General features: G+C 41.7%; 1 protein-coding gene across 1 annotated transcript; it reads right to left on the minus strand.

The window, feature by feature from the left end:
* Positions 1 to 8,444: 8,444 nt before the first annotated feature.
* On the minus strand, positions 8,445 to 13,318 carry LOC118966038. The gene is made up of 2 exons (XM_036987914.1): positions 10,987 to 13,318; positions 8,445 to 10,857 (listed from the first exon to the last, which is right to left on the minus strand). The coding sequence occupies exon 1, from the start codon at positions 13,239 to 13,241 to the stop codon at positions 11,238 to 11,240; it is 2,004 nt and encodes a 667-aa protein (XP_036843809.1). The 5' UTR covers positions 13,242 to 13,318; the 3' UTR covers positions 8,445 to 10,857; positions 10,987 to 11,237.
* Between the last annotated feature and the right edge of the window lie 3,566 nt (positions 13,319 to 16,884).

Below are 16,884 nucleotides of genomic sequence, written 5' to 3' on the forward strand. Positions count from 1 at the left end.
GGATGAAAAGCACCCTGTCCATCTTCCTGTGTGTTCTCAACACTTTCCACCATTTCGTCCACTACCACCCCAGCAGCTTGCCTGACTTTGTCCACAAAGGATGGGGGAAGTAAGTTCTCTGTGTGAAACAAGTCCTGAATGATCATGTTTCTTACAATGGGAAAGTCACTCTGAGCAGATAATTCAGTGGGGATGGGAGTACCGGGCAAGGTGAAGTCCCATTCTGACTGCTTTAATTTTGAAGTAGGTGTTAGAGAGATGGAGGAGCGTGAAGAAGAGGTATTTCTTGTATTTTGGCTGTCAGCACTCCTACAACGGATCGTGCCAATATCCTCCAGCATGGATCCTGAGAGCTCAGTGGTTTTAGGTAGTAATTTGTGCGGAATGTCCACACAGGCATCGTTTCCACAAGGTGTAACACTGCTCTGGTTGACCTCAAGATGGCAGAGACTTGCTCTTTGTGAAGCAGGACTGCTTTGATATGTAAATATTGGGATTGAACCAAGTGTTGTGTCTGACATTTGAAGATCTTTTCTGAGAAACTCCGTAATCTTACTTTGCAGACTGTAGTAGATGTTACGAGCAACAGACCAGATTCTTTTCTCAGAAACCTGTCCAGTGGTGAGCAGGGAGGTTCCAGATACCATGTCAGATGATTGGGTGGTCTGGGTGAGCTCCTGCAGATCTTTCACTATGGTTTGTATAATATCAGTAGATGTGGTGGATGTAGATACAGACTGGAGGTACTTATCTGTTGTACCTTCCTCCACAATGTTAAATGATCTAGAGAGGACCTCACTCACTCCTTTCTCAGCTTTGGTTTGGAACTCATGACTAGAAAGTTTTTGGAGGCTCTTTGTTGAAAGACTGTGGGAAGATGCAATGCCTTTGGAGGCAGCCGTGCTGCAATCTAGACTTACTGGAGAGGTTCGCTCAGGAGAACCTTGGAGACGTTCAAACATGTCTTCACATGGTGTTGGGGACCTTGACAAGGAGATGTCATTCAGCTGAGACAGAACACCACCTACCAATATGTTGACCTCAAGGGACATATCAGATATTTTCTTTCCTACTGTGGAGAAGCAAGGTGCATTTGATGTCTGATCCTCGCATGAGGTCAAGATTGTTGAAATGACCTGTTTGGTACTATTGTTCATTAGACCCTCGTCTGTTTCAGTCCAGAGAAGTTTTGAACTCTCGCTGACACCCATGTGTAGAGTCACTTCCTGGTTCAAACTGGGCAAGTGAGGCACACTCTTACTAGCTTGCGTCAAGTTCTGGCTTGCCAAACCAAGGTACTCCTTAGTCACAAGATGTCCAGAGTCCTCTGTGGGTGTATGGCTAGACATTCTTCTCTGCACGTCTGACCTCCGCTGGTGAATGATGAAGTCCTTTAATGTCTTCTTAATATTGTTATATAAACTAGTGGTAGCAGACCAGATCCTGCTCTTTCGCTTTTGTGCATTTTCCTGGAGGTCAGGTTCTCTCTCCTCTACTTCTGCAGGTTGCGCCGAGCTCTGCAGGTCTTCCACAAATGTGTCAATGATGCCAAAGGCAGCAGAATCCGCACAAATATCCTTTGACAAGGTTCTCTGGTTTTGAATGGAACAAGACCTGGATGCTACAGAATAAGCAGGCTGTGCACTCGGTAAGCTACTGTTGGACTTTTTAACTAGGAACTCACTCACTGCTTGAGTGGTGTCTCTCTTGAATTCCTCACTTGAGAGTTGTTTCATGCAATCTAACAGACTGGTCAAAGAAGCTGTGGCCTTACTTCTGCTGTCCTCAATTTGACAGGGGAACTCATATACTATTGGTGATGAGGCCCTGGAATGGGAGATATCCCCAAGCTGAGCCAGAACGCCCTCTACAAATTGTTGTCTCTCAATAGAGAAGTCTGATCCTTTTTCTCTAACAGTGTACAGGGGGTCCTCCTTTGACATCTCAGTCTTGTACAAGACCAGAAGCTCTGAGATGACTTCTTTGGTGCAAGTTGTCAGAAGGAGCTTGCTTTCTTCTGACTCAGTTTGTGCCCAAAGAAGTTTTGAGCTCTCACTTAGGCCTCTTTGTAAAGTAACTTCACCAGTGGACTCTGGCAACTGAGGCTCACTCTTACTGGGCCTATATTTCATGTCTAAGCAAGGAAGTGGAACTGCCTCCTTAAACTCAGCATTTGTGATGTTGTCATCAGATGTGACAATGCTCTTTAGGGCAAATCTCTGAAGCTTGCCGAAATAATCTTTCAAGTTGTTTTGGATGCTGTGGTAAATGTGAACAGCAGCAGACCAGGCACTCTTCTGTTGGGGACTCTCTTCAGATTCAGCCAAGGACTTCATATCTGACACGAAAGTCTTAACAACTACTGACGCTGCTGAGCCCACTGGGTGAATTGACTCCGTCTTTACAATGCCAGACAATGTTTGACCTGATACAGCACCTGTTAACTCAGACTGAACGACTGAACTAGGAAATCTCAAACTACTGACTTTTTTGGCAAGAACTCCACTCACTGCTTGTATTGCTGATGTTTGAAACTCCCGGCTGGAGAGTTTTTGGATGCTCTTAGATGTGAGCGTGCAGGAGGAACCAGATTCACCAATATTGTAGCTGCTCTCGTATTTCCTTATCAGGGCATCAAGATCGTCAATGAAGCCAACATGCGATGCCAAAAACGTGATCTTGTCCTTCAGATCTTCCAGCAAATTCTGTTCGTTCTCGTCAACAAAAGCCACCATTGTGTCAGAGATCATGGTCATGACTTGCCCTGTTAGACTCTTGCTCTCTTGGTCAACTTTTTCAAGTTTAGCAGCCAGCTCTCTCACCATGCTCTCAGTCACCTTGGTCTGTGAGTCTCCCCTTACCGGTGTCACTTGAGAGGTTTGGCTAGCGGAGGCACTCTTAACGACCACTGATACGGCCGACTTGACATCTTTAATCACTTCTGCCATTACAGCAGGGGTCATCTTCGGAGAGCCTGCACTTCCAGATGGAGAATTGGACATGCATGCAAGTTTGGAGAGAGAACCTTGCAGGCTGTCCTGCACACAGGTGACGAGGGTGTCCTCTGAGATACCTAAGAGGACTTGTAGCGAGTCAGAGTTGGTTGTCTTCTTCTGCACATCAGACAGAGAGGTTCTTGAAAAAAAAACAGAAATCATCACAGTCAAACAGATAATATGTACGGCTGTGAGGAACGTTGCTCTGGTGGAGGAGTGTCAAACACATCTGCACCATTGAAAATAGTGGGGGAATCGTTGCTTTTGCTCTGGGAAAACACCTTAGTGTGGTGGAGGTGTGTCAACCACATCTAATAATAAAAAATAATAATTTATTCAACTTCTATAGTTCTTTTCATTACAGAAAGATAAGAGAAAAGCTTCTGTCGGTTTGGAGAAGAAAAAAAAAGACTAAATTATTCTGTTTTAAAGTCAAATAATATGATACATTAGAGTACTTTTTTTGTATAAGTAATTTGTATTTGTAAGTCGGAAGTTTACGTACACTTAGGTTGGAGTCATTAAAAGTCGTTTTTCAACCACTCCACAAATTCCTTGTTAACAAACTCTAGTTTTGGCAAGTCGGTTAGGACATCTACTTTGTGCATGACACAAGTAATTTTTCCAACAATTGTTTACAGACAGATTAGTTAACTTATAATTCACTGTATCTTAATTCCAGTGGGTCAGAAGTTTACATGCACTAAGTTGACTGTGCCTTTAAACAGCTTGGAAAATTCCAGAAAATGATGTCATGGCTTTAGAAGCTTATGTTAGGCTAATTGACATCATTTGAGTCTGTGGATGTATTTCAAGGCCAACCTTCAAACTCAGTGCCTCTTCGCTTGACATCATGAGAAAATCAAAAGAAATCAGCCAAGACCTCAGAAAAATAATTGGTTCATCCTTGGGAGCAATTTCCAAATGGCTGAAGGTACCACGTTCATCTGTACAAACAATAGTACGCAAGTATAAACACCATGGGACCACACAGCCGTGGGTGGGTGAGGATTGCAAGCCAAAGAACACCATCCCAACCGTGAAGCACAGGGTAGCAGAATCATGTTGTGGGGGTGCTTTGCAGCAGGAGGGTCTAGTGCACTTCACAAAATAGATAGCATCATGAGGCTGGAAAATTATGTGGATATATTGAAGCAACATCTCAAGACTTCAGTCAGGAAGTTAAAGCTTGGTCGCAAATGGGTCTTCCAAATGGACATGACCCCAAGCATACTTCCAAAGTTGTGGCAAAATGACTTAAGAACAACAAAGTCAAGGTATTGGAGTGGCAATCACAAAGCCCTGACCTCAATCCTATAGAACATTTGTGGGCAGAACTGAAAAAGCTTGTGCGAGCAAGGAGGCCTACAAACCTGACTCAGTCATACCAGCTCTGTCAGGAGGAATGGGCCAAAATTCTCCCAACTTATTGTGGGAAGCTTGTGGAAGGCTACCCAAAACAGTTGACCCAAGTTAAACAATTTAAAGGCAATGCAACCAAATACTATTTGAGTGTATGTAAACTTCTGACCCACTGGGAATGTGAAGAAAGAAATAAAAGCTGAAATAAATGATTCTTTCTTTTTCTATTATTCTGACATTTCACATTCTTAAAATAAAGTGGTGATTTTAACTGACCTAAAACAGGGAATTTTTATTAGGATTAAATGTCAGGAATTGTGAAAAACTGAGTTTAAATGTACTTGGCTAAGGTGTATGTAAACTCAGAATTCAACTTTATATGGCCATATCTATACTCTAAAAAAAATGTGAAATTGCTATAAACATCAAATACTGTTGAAGGACAATCATAAATAAAAGGCAGTATTGAAGAATGGTTACAGACATACCTCATGGCTGGCTTGGGCAATGGTTTTGGGCAGTAGCTTCCACTGCCCAGACTGCCCATCTCCTTAGTCAGGTACATCTCCTTGAACTTAGGTTGTTGTGATTCCTGCTCTTCTTCCTCTTCCTGATCCATACAGTTGGAGGAAGGGTAGGGAGTCGGGATGCGAAAGCTATTGTAAGACTTTCGACTGCCTGGCCTCTTAGGTACACCAGCCTCAGTAAATCTCACGCGGGACTTGGTGTTAACCTTATCGTCTAACAGACTGGTGAGTGACGCTGTGAGAGATCTCTGTGACAATGGAGAGGAGGCAGCATCTTGGATGCCCAGTAGTTCGTAAAGACCTGGGATGATGATCTGCATCAGCTTGTCCGATAAAAACTGGACAATCCTCAGACACAAGCCGACAAGCTGTTGTTTTGTCAGCTGTATTCCAGAAACAGAAGAAGTGTTTTAAAATGTTGCATAGTGCGTCTTTCAAAAGCTTATGAACAAGGCTAAACATTCAGTGATCATTGTATTCTAAATAAGCTTTCAGATCTTACCGGGTCAGAAATGCCATTACGAATCCTACTCCATTGCCTGAAAATTATTCATATGAATTATTCATATTAATAGTATTAATATTGTCAGAAATGTCGGTCAGTAGAGTCATCAGATTAAACAGTATTTTACACATGCTTTGTAGCAATTGTTTTGACAACATTGTGGTGTGATGTAACTTTTTCCGCAATGGAAATGTAGTTGATGAATCTGCTTTCATACAATCCTTTACAGGTTTGATAGTAGTACTGTACCAAAGAAAATAGAACATACTCCTCAGTTAGGTTCTGCAGGAAGTTGATAATCAGTGAAAAAGACTCAAGATTTTTTGCACTGTTGAGGCTCTCTTCTTCTGTGGTTTCCACAGTGCTGCTTTGCTTCTGGTAGAAATAAACATTATGAGTCTCAAATAATGGCACCAACAGAGTCAAACTTAACATATACAACAAATATCATACTGAAAGAACTTATGAACCGTTAGAGTGGAGGAGCATTGGCAACGTTGGACAAATTTAAACAACTGAAACACAACAGAGATGGTTGTGGTACGTCAACATTGCCAATGATAGCATCACTATAACATTTTATTGGATTAATGTTGTAATATGAAATGACAAGGTCAACTTACCATCTCATTGACAGCTTCAGAGGTCAGGTGGTCATCCATCACACAGACAGGCAGGTCTAGAGACTGGGACAAGGCTCTATGGTCATAACCAGGAGAGAATGGAAACATCAGAGCAGTCCCAATGGCAGAATCTAACCACTGTCTTCATGTCAAAGACTCACTTAGTAGTTAATACATGGCCACAAATAATGAGCGGTTCAAATAGATCGGCTGGGGACTTGACCCTACAAATGACTCCATGAATGACGCCTGACCTGCCCCATAACAAGTTCTTTCTTAGTAGTCTCTCTCTCTTAATCTCCACACAAATATCTAACTGGACAGAGTGTAAGTGGCCTTACCTGACTGTCTCAGTGTCAGAAACATCATAGTCTTGTTGTTCTATGTCCTCCAGGGACATCTCAGCTACAGCAGACGGGGCAAAGCCCGGGATGATCTCTCAAACTGAAAATAATGACTGTTTATGTGAACTGAACCATTTACAGTGGCTTTGCGAAAGTATTCACCCCCCTTGGCATTTTCCCTATTTTGTTGCCTTATAACCTGGAATTAAAATAGATTTTTGCACTGTCAACTGTGGGACCTTAGGTATGTGCCTTTCCAAATCATGTCCAATCAATTGAATTTACCACAGGTGGACTCCAATCATGTTGTAGAAATACCTCAAGGATGATCAAGGGAAACAGGACGCACCGGTGCTCAATTTCGAGTCTCATAGCAAAGGGTTTGAATACTTATGTAAATAAGGTATTTCTGTTTTTTTTCCGTTTTAAATTGCAAAAATGTCTAAAAAACTGTTTTTGCTTTGTCATTATAGGATATTGTGTGTAGATTGATGAGGAAAATGTTGTATGTAATCCATTTTAGAATAAGGCTGTAATGTAAAAAATGAAATGTGTAAAAAGTCAAGGGGTCTGAATACTTTCCAAATGCACTGAAGCAGTCTATAAGATATATCTTATTACAGTTTAGGCCTACCTTGTTATTTTATTCCATCTGGCAATATCATATTAATGGATTAAATCTATTTAGTTTGTTTTGTTGCTAGTATTTTTATTAATTGTTTGAAAATACAAGTATTATCTACTTTCTGAAGGACAGCCAAGTTGATAGGCAACATAGAACCTACAGACAATTATGACATCATTGGAACACATGCACGTGTCACAAACACCTTTAGCCCAAAAAAGCAGTGTAGCAGTGCTGCCCAAGCTGGGGGCGATACACTTTTATTAGGCTTTTATTCAGATTCACAAACAATGCTCTACTTGGAAGTCAATGAGTAAACATGTAGCAACATGGCTGAGCTTTAACGTGTAAGTAGAAGTTGACACTAACCATATGTATAATCCTAAAATGCTTGCCCTAAATACCAGTCTAGAACCCAGGTATGTCTCCTGCTATTTATAGTATCTTTAAAGTACATCTTATTACAGTTTAGGCCTACCTTATTATTTTATTCCATCTAGCAATATAATTTTAAGGTCAAATACGTACACACATGTGTTGTAGGCCAATGAACTCCATAGTTTTAATCACAGTTTATAATAAGGACGGGGAATTCTGTAACACTTTGACATCACACAGGTATGGCAGCTATGGAGAATCATTTTCAAAACATTGTCCAAAACAGGAAATCATTGGATGTGATTCATTCGATTCTATGCAATTTCATCTTTGAGGACTGACATGGAAGCAACCATTACACAACCCTGAACTCAATAACCCCACCCCAGTTTCAGAAGAGATATCAAACCATATCTGGTCATTCTGTATTACATTCTGTATTACATCCACAGCCTGGACAGTGATGGATGGCTATATGGAGCATCCTTGTCCATCATGTTCAGTGTGTTAGTGCTCTCACCACAGCGAGGCAGCAGAGTACCAGTTGAGGTAGGTGCAGGCAGAGCGTAGTAATTAAAGGCAGTGGTAGCCTATCCATCCCCATATCAACACCTGCAGCATCTCATGACACGCGCTCACACTCCCCCATTTACCACAACTTCCAAACTAACTGGACCTAAAACAACGTGTAACTTCGTGGCCATTCCAAGTCAGGATCACACCTAATACCAAATAGCTAAAGAGGATAAACCACAAATTAATTCATGTTTCCTAAAACAATGTGTAACTTCGTGGCCATTCCAAGTCAGGATCACACCTAATACCAAATAGCTAAAGAGGATAAACCACAAATTAATTCATGTTTCCTAAAACAATGTGTAACTTCGTGGCCATTCCAAGTCAGGATCACACCTAATACCAAATAGCTAAAGAGGATAAACCACAAATAAATTCATGTTTCCTAAAACAATGTGTAACTTCGTGGCCATTCCAAGTCAGGATCACACCTAATACCAAATAGCTAAAGAGGATAAACCACAAATAAATTAATGTTTCCTAAAACAATGTGTAACTTCGTGGCCATTCCAAGTCAGGATCACACCTAATACCAAATAGCTAAAGAGGATAAACCACAAATAAATTCATGTTTCCTAAAACAATGTGTAACTTCGTGGCCATTCCAAGTCAGGATCACACCTAATACCTAATAGCTAGAGGATAAACCACAAATAAATTCATGTTTTGTAGGGGGGAGTTGACGATTATGTGGTGGTTGTTTCACTATCGATGATGAAATTGCATTAAATCAAAAGAGTCAGACCCAATGATTTACTGTTCGTAAGGACAGAGTGCCACTAGTAATATTGAACATTAAGTCGAAATGTAGCTAGGGGAGTTCAAGATCCAAGATCACATTTTCTTTCTATGGATTAGCCCATCTGTCAAGTGTTGGTTGTCCAGTAAAAAACTCAAACTTCGAATTAAGATTATCAATCCGATTCTGTGATCAATGTGAATCTGTGAACAGTCTTGTGAATCTTTACTAGAGTCCCCATTAGCTAACGCTATAACGTTAGCTAATCTTCCTGTGGTCCAACACCAATTGATAAGACATTACAAACAATTACAAATGAAGACTTTACAAACATTTAACAAGTAGACAATACAGACAATTAAAATACCTGACATTCAACATTCAGTTGATGCTTTGTAGGTGATGCAATAGCTGTAAACTATAGAGCTCGTGGCCAAGGTGAGTTAAGAGGCTAGAGTGGTTTCCTGTATGCCCATGCTGCACATAGCCCACCCCAATGCACTAGTTAGCCTAGTAAACAAGCCTATACCCCGCGGGTAAATTGCCACTATTCACTGTTACAGTGGTCAGAGATCACAGCCAGAAGCCTACCACTACCAACGGGCTACAACTGTTCAGTATTGTTGTCTAATTTATGGACATCGTCTATGTGACTTTTTTTTAATTATCAAGTAGGCCCAACACAGCTTCAGAAGATGTAGGTACATTTGACCAATATTCATGTATCCATTTTTCAGTTAGCATGGTCATGTTTCCTTTCACGTGAGAAATATTAACCAAAGCATCATTTTCCCTTGCTTATCTCCTTCAAAATACTGCAAGCTACAGAGCTATATAAATAATGACTGTATTGGCATGAGTCCATACCTTATTATTGACTTCAATTGGAGGTGCAATTCACTCCTTTTGACGAGTAGGTTTGGTCCTCATTTCCAGAGCAAATGTGCAACAGTTCTACACACACATATTTAACTGTCTGTTTTCATTACATCATCAGCTACCTTTGTTACATCACAAAGCCAGCTGGCTAAATCTGGCACATTTACAGAAATACAGTAGATTGTCCCTGTCAAATACATTTGATAAAAAATAAATGTCCAAAACAAACAGTGGTGGAAAAAGTCCTCAATCAGTCAGTTGTAAACAGTATGACTCAAGTAAATGTGAAAGTTGCCCAGTAAAATACTACTTGGGAAGTATTTGGTTTGAAATATTCTCAAGTATCAAAAGTAAAAATAATTTTAAAAATTAAGCAAAGCAGACAACACAATTGTATTGCTTTTTTTGAATGTAAGAATAGCCAGGGGCACACTCCAACACTTAGACATAATTTATAAACTAAGCATTTGTGTTTATTGAGTCTGCCAGATCAGAGGTAGGGGATGTTCTCTTGATAAGTGTGTGAATTGGACCATTTTCCTGTCATACAAAGCATTCAAAATGTACTTTTGGGTATCAGGGAAAGTGGATGGAGTCAAAAGTACATTTTTGTCCTTTATGAATGTACTGAAGTTGTCAAAAATATAAATAGTTAAAGTACAGATACCCCCAAAACGGTTTAAATCATTTTTACTTAAGTACTTTGCACCACTGAAAACAAACCTTTTCTAATGTCTCTATATCACTGGCTTATCATCACCTAGATTGCCCACCCTAGTCACACCCTGACCTAACCAAATAGAGAATTAAAAAGATCTCTACGGTCAGGGCGTGACACTTTGCCTGTTTGATGGTTAGTCTGAGGGCATAGCAGGATTTCATATAAGTGTCTGGATTAGTGTCCCGCTCCTTGAAAGAAGCAGCTCTAGCCTTTAGCGCGGTGTGGATGTTGCCTGTAATCCATGGCTTCTGTCGGGGATATGTACATACGGTCACTGTGGACACGACGTTGTCGATCCACTTATTGATGTAGCCTGTGACTGAGGTGGTATACTCCTCAATGCATGTGGATGAATCGCAGAACATATTACAGTCTGTGCTAGCAAAACAGTCAACATATGACAACAAATGAATGCAATCTCATTTAATGAGGAAAATTATCTTGGGTTGGAGAGGCTTCTAGTGATGGCTCTATACATTCTGGTGAAAAGGGAGGGTTTGCGACTCTTCTCTTCAGGTGGGAAGAAATATGCGATGTCATTTCCCTCTGGAGCAAAGGAGCCATGAGAATTTGTCCTCGACTCTGCAAAGAAAGACCATCCAGTATGTCATGGGTAACAATTCAGAGCAGAGTGCAATGTCTTTCCAAATGAATTAGTTGAACGCTAAAGTAATAATATCTTAGTCTTGAATGAGCAGCAGCAGGGCTAACCTGTAAAGTACACAGTAGGGGAAGTGTTCTGAGGCTGGTACTCCATAGACTTTTGAGGACAGTGGTCCTTTCTAACTTTCTTAGAACCCTGGTTGGTGGGAAAAGGCACATTAAAACAAACTGTTATATATCTTAAAGTACAGTATATCAACTGGAAAAAGGCAATACAATGCTAAAATACTGAATTATATAAACAAATAATATCTCATACATTCAAAAGCAGTGTTATTCATGAAAAATCTGTACTTGTACTATACCTTTATGTTAAAGCATATCTTGCTGAACATGGTTTTCTTGCTTTTCTTGGACTTGAAGATGGGGATCTGCTCTCCAGTACTGCTGGTGCTATCCCTTACCAAATCCAACATCCCTTCTACAATGTCTCTGGTGGCCATGCTGGTACCGGACTCAAAATAACATTTGGCATTGGCTTTGGTGATCATTTGATGACTTGAGCCAACTGATAAGGCATCCATCATTTTGTTGACCATGACCTTCGTGAGCTGATTCATTGTGTCACTATCATCTGGCTTGCTCTGATTGAGCTGAATAGGAAAGACCATGCAAGTAGAGGTGCTTGGTTCATTCTGGACTGAAACATCAATGTTGATATTTTCAGACTCATCTAACCACTGTTTTAGGAAGCCCTTCACTGTCTCTTCAGCAAATATCTGGAGAAACTGAGAGGAGAGCTTCCTGGATATGGCACAGTGTTCCTTTCCCCATTTCAGCCTTGAAAGAATGGAGTCTGAAGCACTTCTGGCTGCTGCCAATGTTAAGACCTGTGGAGTGCTGTGGCTGTCCTGAAGGGCTATCACTTTATCCACAAATTCATGACTGAAAAGGTGGATGGTCCCAGTGGAAATTATTTTTCTCAATTTCCTAACAGCAGATCGGAGGTTGTCAGGATGAGAAGCACCCTGTCCATCTTCCTGTGTGTTCTCAACACTTTCCACCATTTCGTCCACTACCACCCCAGCAGCTTGCCTGACTTTGTCCACAAAGGATGGGGGAAGTAAGTTCTCTGTGTGAAACAAGTCCTGAATGATCATGTTTCTTACAATGGGAAAGTCACTCTGAGCAGATAATTCAGTGGGGATGGGAGTACCGGGCAAGGTGAAGTCCCATTCTGACTGCTTTGATTTTGAAGTAGGTGTTAGAGAGATGGAGGAGCGTGAAGAAGAGGTATTTCTTGTATTTTGGCTGTCAGCACTCCTACAACGGATCGTGTCAATATCCTCCAGCATGGATCCTGAGAGCTTAGTGGTTTTAGGTAGTAATTTGTGCGGAATGTCCACACAGGCATTGTTTCCACCAGGTGTAACACTGCTCTGGTTGACCTCAAGATGGCAGAGACTTGCTCTTTGTGAAGCAGGACTGCTTTGATATGTAAATATTTGGATTGAACCAAGTGTTGTGTCTGACATTTGAAGATCTTTTCTGAGAAACTCCGTAATCTTACTTTGCAGACTGTAGTAGATGTTACGAGCAACAGACCAGATTATTTTCTCAGAAACCTGTCCAGTGGTGAGCAGGGAGGTTCCAGATACCATGTCAGATGATTGGGTGGTCTGGGTGAGCTCCTGCAGATCTTTCACTATGGTTTGTATAATATCAGTAGATGTGGTGGATGTAGATACAGACTGGAGGTACTTATCTGTTGTACCTTCCTCCACAATGTTAAATGATCTAGAGAGGACCTCACTCACTCCTTTCTCAGCTTTGGTTTGGAACTCATGACTAGAGAGTTTTTGGAGGCTCTTTGTTGAAAGACTGTGGGAAGATGCAATGCCTTTGGAGGCAGCCGTGCTGCAATCTAGACTTACTGGAGAGGTTCGCTCAGGAGAACCTTGGAGACGTTCAAACATGTCTTCACATGGTGTTGGGGACCTTGACAAGGAGATGTCCTTCAGCTGAGACAGAACACCACCTACCAACATGTTGACCTCAAGGGACATATCAGATATTTTCTTTCCTACTGTGGAGAAGCAAGGTGCATTTGATGTCTGATCCTCGCATGAGGTCAAGATTGTTGAAATGACCTGTTTGGTACTATTGTTCATTAGACCCTCGTCTGTTTCAGTCCAGAGAAGTTTTGAACTCTCGCTGACACCCATGTGTAGAGTCACTTCCTGGTTCAAACTGGGCAAGTGAGGCACACTCTTACTAGCTTGCGTCAAGTTCTGGCTTGCCAAACCAAGGTACTCCTTAGTCCCAAGATGTCCAGAGTCCTCTGTGGGTGTACGGCTAGACATTCTTCTCTGCACGTCTGACCTCCGCCGGTGAATGGTGAAGCCCTTTAATGTCTTCTTAATATTTTTAGATAAACTAGTGGTAGCAGACCAGATCCTGTTCTTTCGCTTTTGTCCATTTTCCTGGAGGTCAGGTTCTCTCTCCTCTACTTCTGCAGGTTGCGCCGAGCTCTGCAGGTCTTCCACAAATGTGTCAATGATGCCAAAGGCAGCAGAATCCGCACAAATATCCTTTGACAAGGTTCTCTGGTTTTGAACGGAACAAGACTTGGATGCTACAGAATAAGCAGGCTGTGCACTAGTTAAGCTACTGTTGGACTTTTTAACTAGGAACTCACTCACTGCTTGAGTGGTGTCTCTCTTGAATTCCTCACTTGAGAGTTTTTTCATGCAATCTAATAGACTGGTCAAAGCTGTGGCCTTACTTCTGCTCTCCTCAATTTGACAGGGGAACTCATATACTATTGGTGATGAGGCCCTGGAATGGGAGATATCCCCAAGCTGAGCCAGAACGCCCTCTACAAATTGTTGTCTCTCAATAGAGAAGTCTGATCCTTTTTCTCCAACAGTGTACAGGGGGTCCTCCTTTGACATCTCAGTGTTGTACAAGACCAGAAGCTCTGAGACGACTTCTTTGGTGCAAGTTGTCAGAAGGAGCTTGCTTTCTTCTGACTCAGTTTGTGCCCAAAGAAGTTTTGAGCACTCACTTAGGCCTCTTTGTAAAGTAACTTCACCAGTGGACTCTGGCAACTGAGGCTCACTCTTACTGGGCCTATATTTCATGTCTAAGCAAGGAAGTGGAACTGTCTCCTTAAACTCAGAATTTGTGATGTTGTCATCAGATGTGACAATGCTCTTTAGGGCAAATCTCTGAAGCTTGCCGAAATAATCTTTCAAGTTGTTTTGGATGCTGTGGTAAATGTGAACAGCAGCAGACCAGGCACTCTTCTGTTGGGGACTCTCTTCAGATTCAGCCAAGGACTTCATATCTGACACGAAAGTCTTAACAACTACTGACGCTGCTGAGCCCACTGGGTGAATTGCCTCTGTCTTTACAATGCCAGACAATGTTTGACCTGATACAGCAGCTGTTAACTCAGACTGAACGACTGAACTAGGAAAGCTCAAACTACTGACTTTTTTGGCAAGAACTCCACTCACTGCTTGTATTGCTGATGTTTGAAACTCCCGGCTGGAGAGTTTTTGGATGCTCTTAGATGTGAGCGTGCAGGAGGAACCAGATTCACCAATATTGTAGCTGCTCTCGTATTTCCTTATCAGGGCATCAAGATCGTCAATGAAGCCAACATGCGATGCCAAAAACGTGATCTTGTCCTTCAGATCTTTCAGCAAATTATGTTGGTTCTCGTCAACAAAAGCCACCATTGTGTCAGAGATCATGGTCATGACTTGCCCTGTTAGACTCTTGCTCTCTTGGTCAACTTTTTCAAGTTTAGCAGCCAGCTCTCTCACCATGCTCTCAGTCACCTTGGTCTGTGAGTCTCCCCTTACCGGTGTCACTTGAGAGGTTTGGCTAGCGGAGGCACTCTTAACGACCACTGATAAGGCCGACTTGACATCTTTAATCACTTCTGCCATTACAGCAGGGGTCATCTTCGGAGAGCCTGCACTTCCAGATGGAGAATTGGACATGCATGCAAGTTTGGAGAGAGAACCTTGCAGGCTGTCCTGCACACAGGTGACGAGGGTGTCCTCTGAGACACCTAAGAGGACTTGTAGCGAGTCAGAGTTGGTTGTCTTCTTCTGCACATCAGACAGAGAGGTTCTTGAAAAAAAAAAACAGAAATCATCACAGTCAAACAAATAATATGTAATGCTGTGAGGAACGTTGCTCTGGTGGAGGTGTGTCAACCACATCTAATGATAAAAAATAATAATTTATTCAACTTCTATAGTTCTTTTCATTACAGAAAGATAAATGAGAAAAGCCTTTAAAGCCTTTAAACAGCTTGGAAAATTCCAGAAAACGATGTCATGGCTTTAGAAGCTTATGTTAGGCTAATTGACATTATTTGAGTCTGTGGATGTATTTCAAGGCCAACCTTCAAACTCAGTGCCTCTTCGCTTGACATCATGAGAAAATCAAAAGACATCAGCCAAGACCTCAGAAAAATAATTGGTTCATCCTTGGGAGCAATTTCCAAATGGCTGAAGGTACCACGTTCATCTGTACAAACAATAGTACGCAAGTATAAACACCATGGGACCACGCAGCCGTCATACCACTCAGGAAGGAGACGCGTTTTGTCTCCTAGAGATGAACGTACTTGGGTGCGAAAAGTGCAAATCAATCCAGCAATGGACCGTGTGAAGATGCTGGAGGAAACAGGTACAAAAGTATCTATATCCACAGTAAAACGAGTCCTATATCGACATTACCTGAAAGGCCGCTCAGCAGGGAAGAAGCCACTGCTCCGGAAGCCGCCATAAAAAACCCAGACTACGGTTTGCAACTGCACATGGGGACAAAGATCGTACTTTTTGGAGAAATGTCCTCTGGTCTGATGAAACCAAAATAGAACTGTTTGGGCATAATGACCATCATTATGTTTGGAGGAAAAAGGGTGACGCTTGCAAGCTAAAGAACACCATCCCAAACGTGAAGCACGGGGGTGGCAGCATCATGCTGTGGGGGTGCTTTGCTGCAGGAGGGTCTAGTGCACTTCACAAAATAGATAGCATCATGAGGCTGGAAAATTATGTGGATATATTGAAGCAACATCTCAAGACTTCAGTCAGGAAGTTAAAGCTTGGTCGCAAATGGGTCTTCCAAATGGACATGACCCCAAGCATACTTCCAAAGTTGTGGCAAAATGACTTAAGAACAACAAAGTCAAGGTATTGGAGTGGCCAACACAAAGCCCTGACCTCAATCCTATAGAACATTTGTGGGCAGAACTGAAAAAGCTTGTGCAAGCAAGGAGGCCTACAAACCTGACTCAGTCATACCAGCTCTGTCAGGAGGAATGGGCCAAAATTCTCCCAACTTATTGTGGGAAGCTTGTGGAAGGCTACCCAAAACATTTGACCCAAGTTAAACAATTTAAAGGCAATGCTACCAAATACTATTTGAGTGTATGTAAACTTCTGACCCACTGGGAATGTGAAGAAAGAAATAAAAGCTGAAATAAATTATTCTTTCTTCTTCTATTATTCTGACATTTCACATTCTTAAAATAAAGTGGTGATTTTAACTGACCTAAAACAGGGACATTTTACTAGGATTAAATGTCAGGAATTGTGAAAAACTGAGTTTAAATGTACTTGGCTAAGGTGTATGTAAACTCCGAATTCAACTTTATATGGCCATATCTATCCTCTAAAAAAAAAAGTGAAATTGCTATAAACATCAAATACTGTTGAAGGACAATCATAAATAAAAGGCAGTATTGAAGAATGGTTACAGACATACCTCATGGCTGGCTTGGGCAATGGTTTTGGGCAGTAGCTTCCACTGCCCAGACTGCCCATCTCCTTAGTCAGGTACATCTCCTTGAACTTAGGTTGTTGTGATTCCTGCTCTTCTTCCTCTTCCTGATCCATACAGTTGGAGGAAGGGTAGGGAGTCGGGATGCGAAAGCTATTGTAAGACTTTCGACTGCCTGGCCTCTTAGGTACACCAGCC

The sequence above is a fragment of the Oncorhynchus mykiss genome, chromosome 1, assembly GCF_013265735.2.
Source record: "Oncorhynchus mykiss isolate Arlee chromosome 1, USDA_OmykA_1.1, whole genome shotgun sequence".
Classification (NCBI taxonomy): domain Eukaryota; kingdom Metazoa; phylum Chordata; class Actinopteri; order Salmoniformes; family Salmonidae; genus Oncorhynchus; species Oncorhynchus mykiss.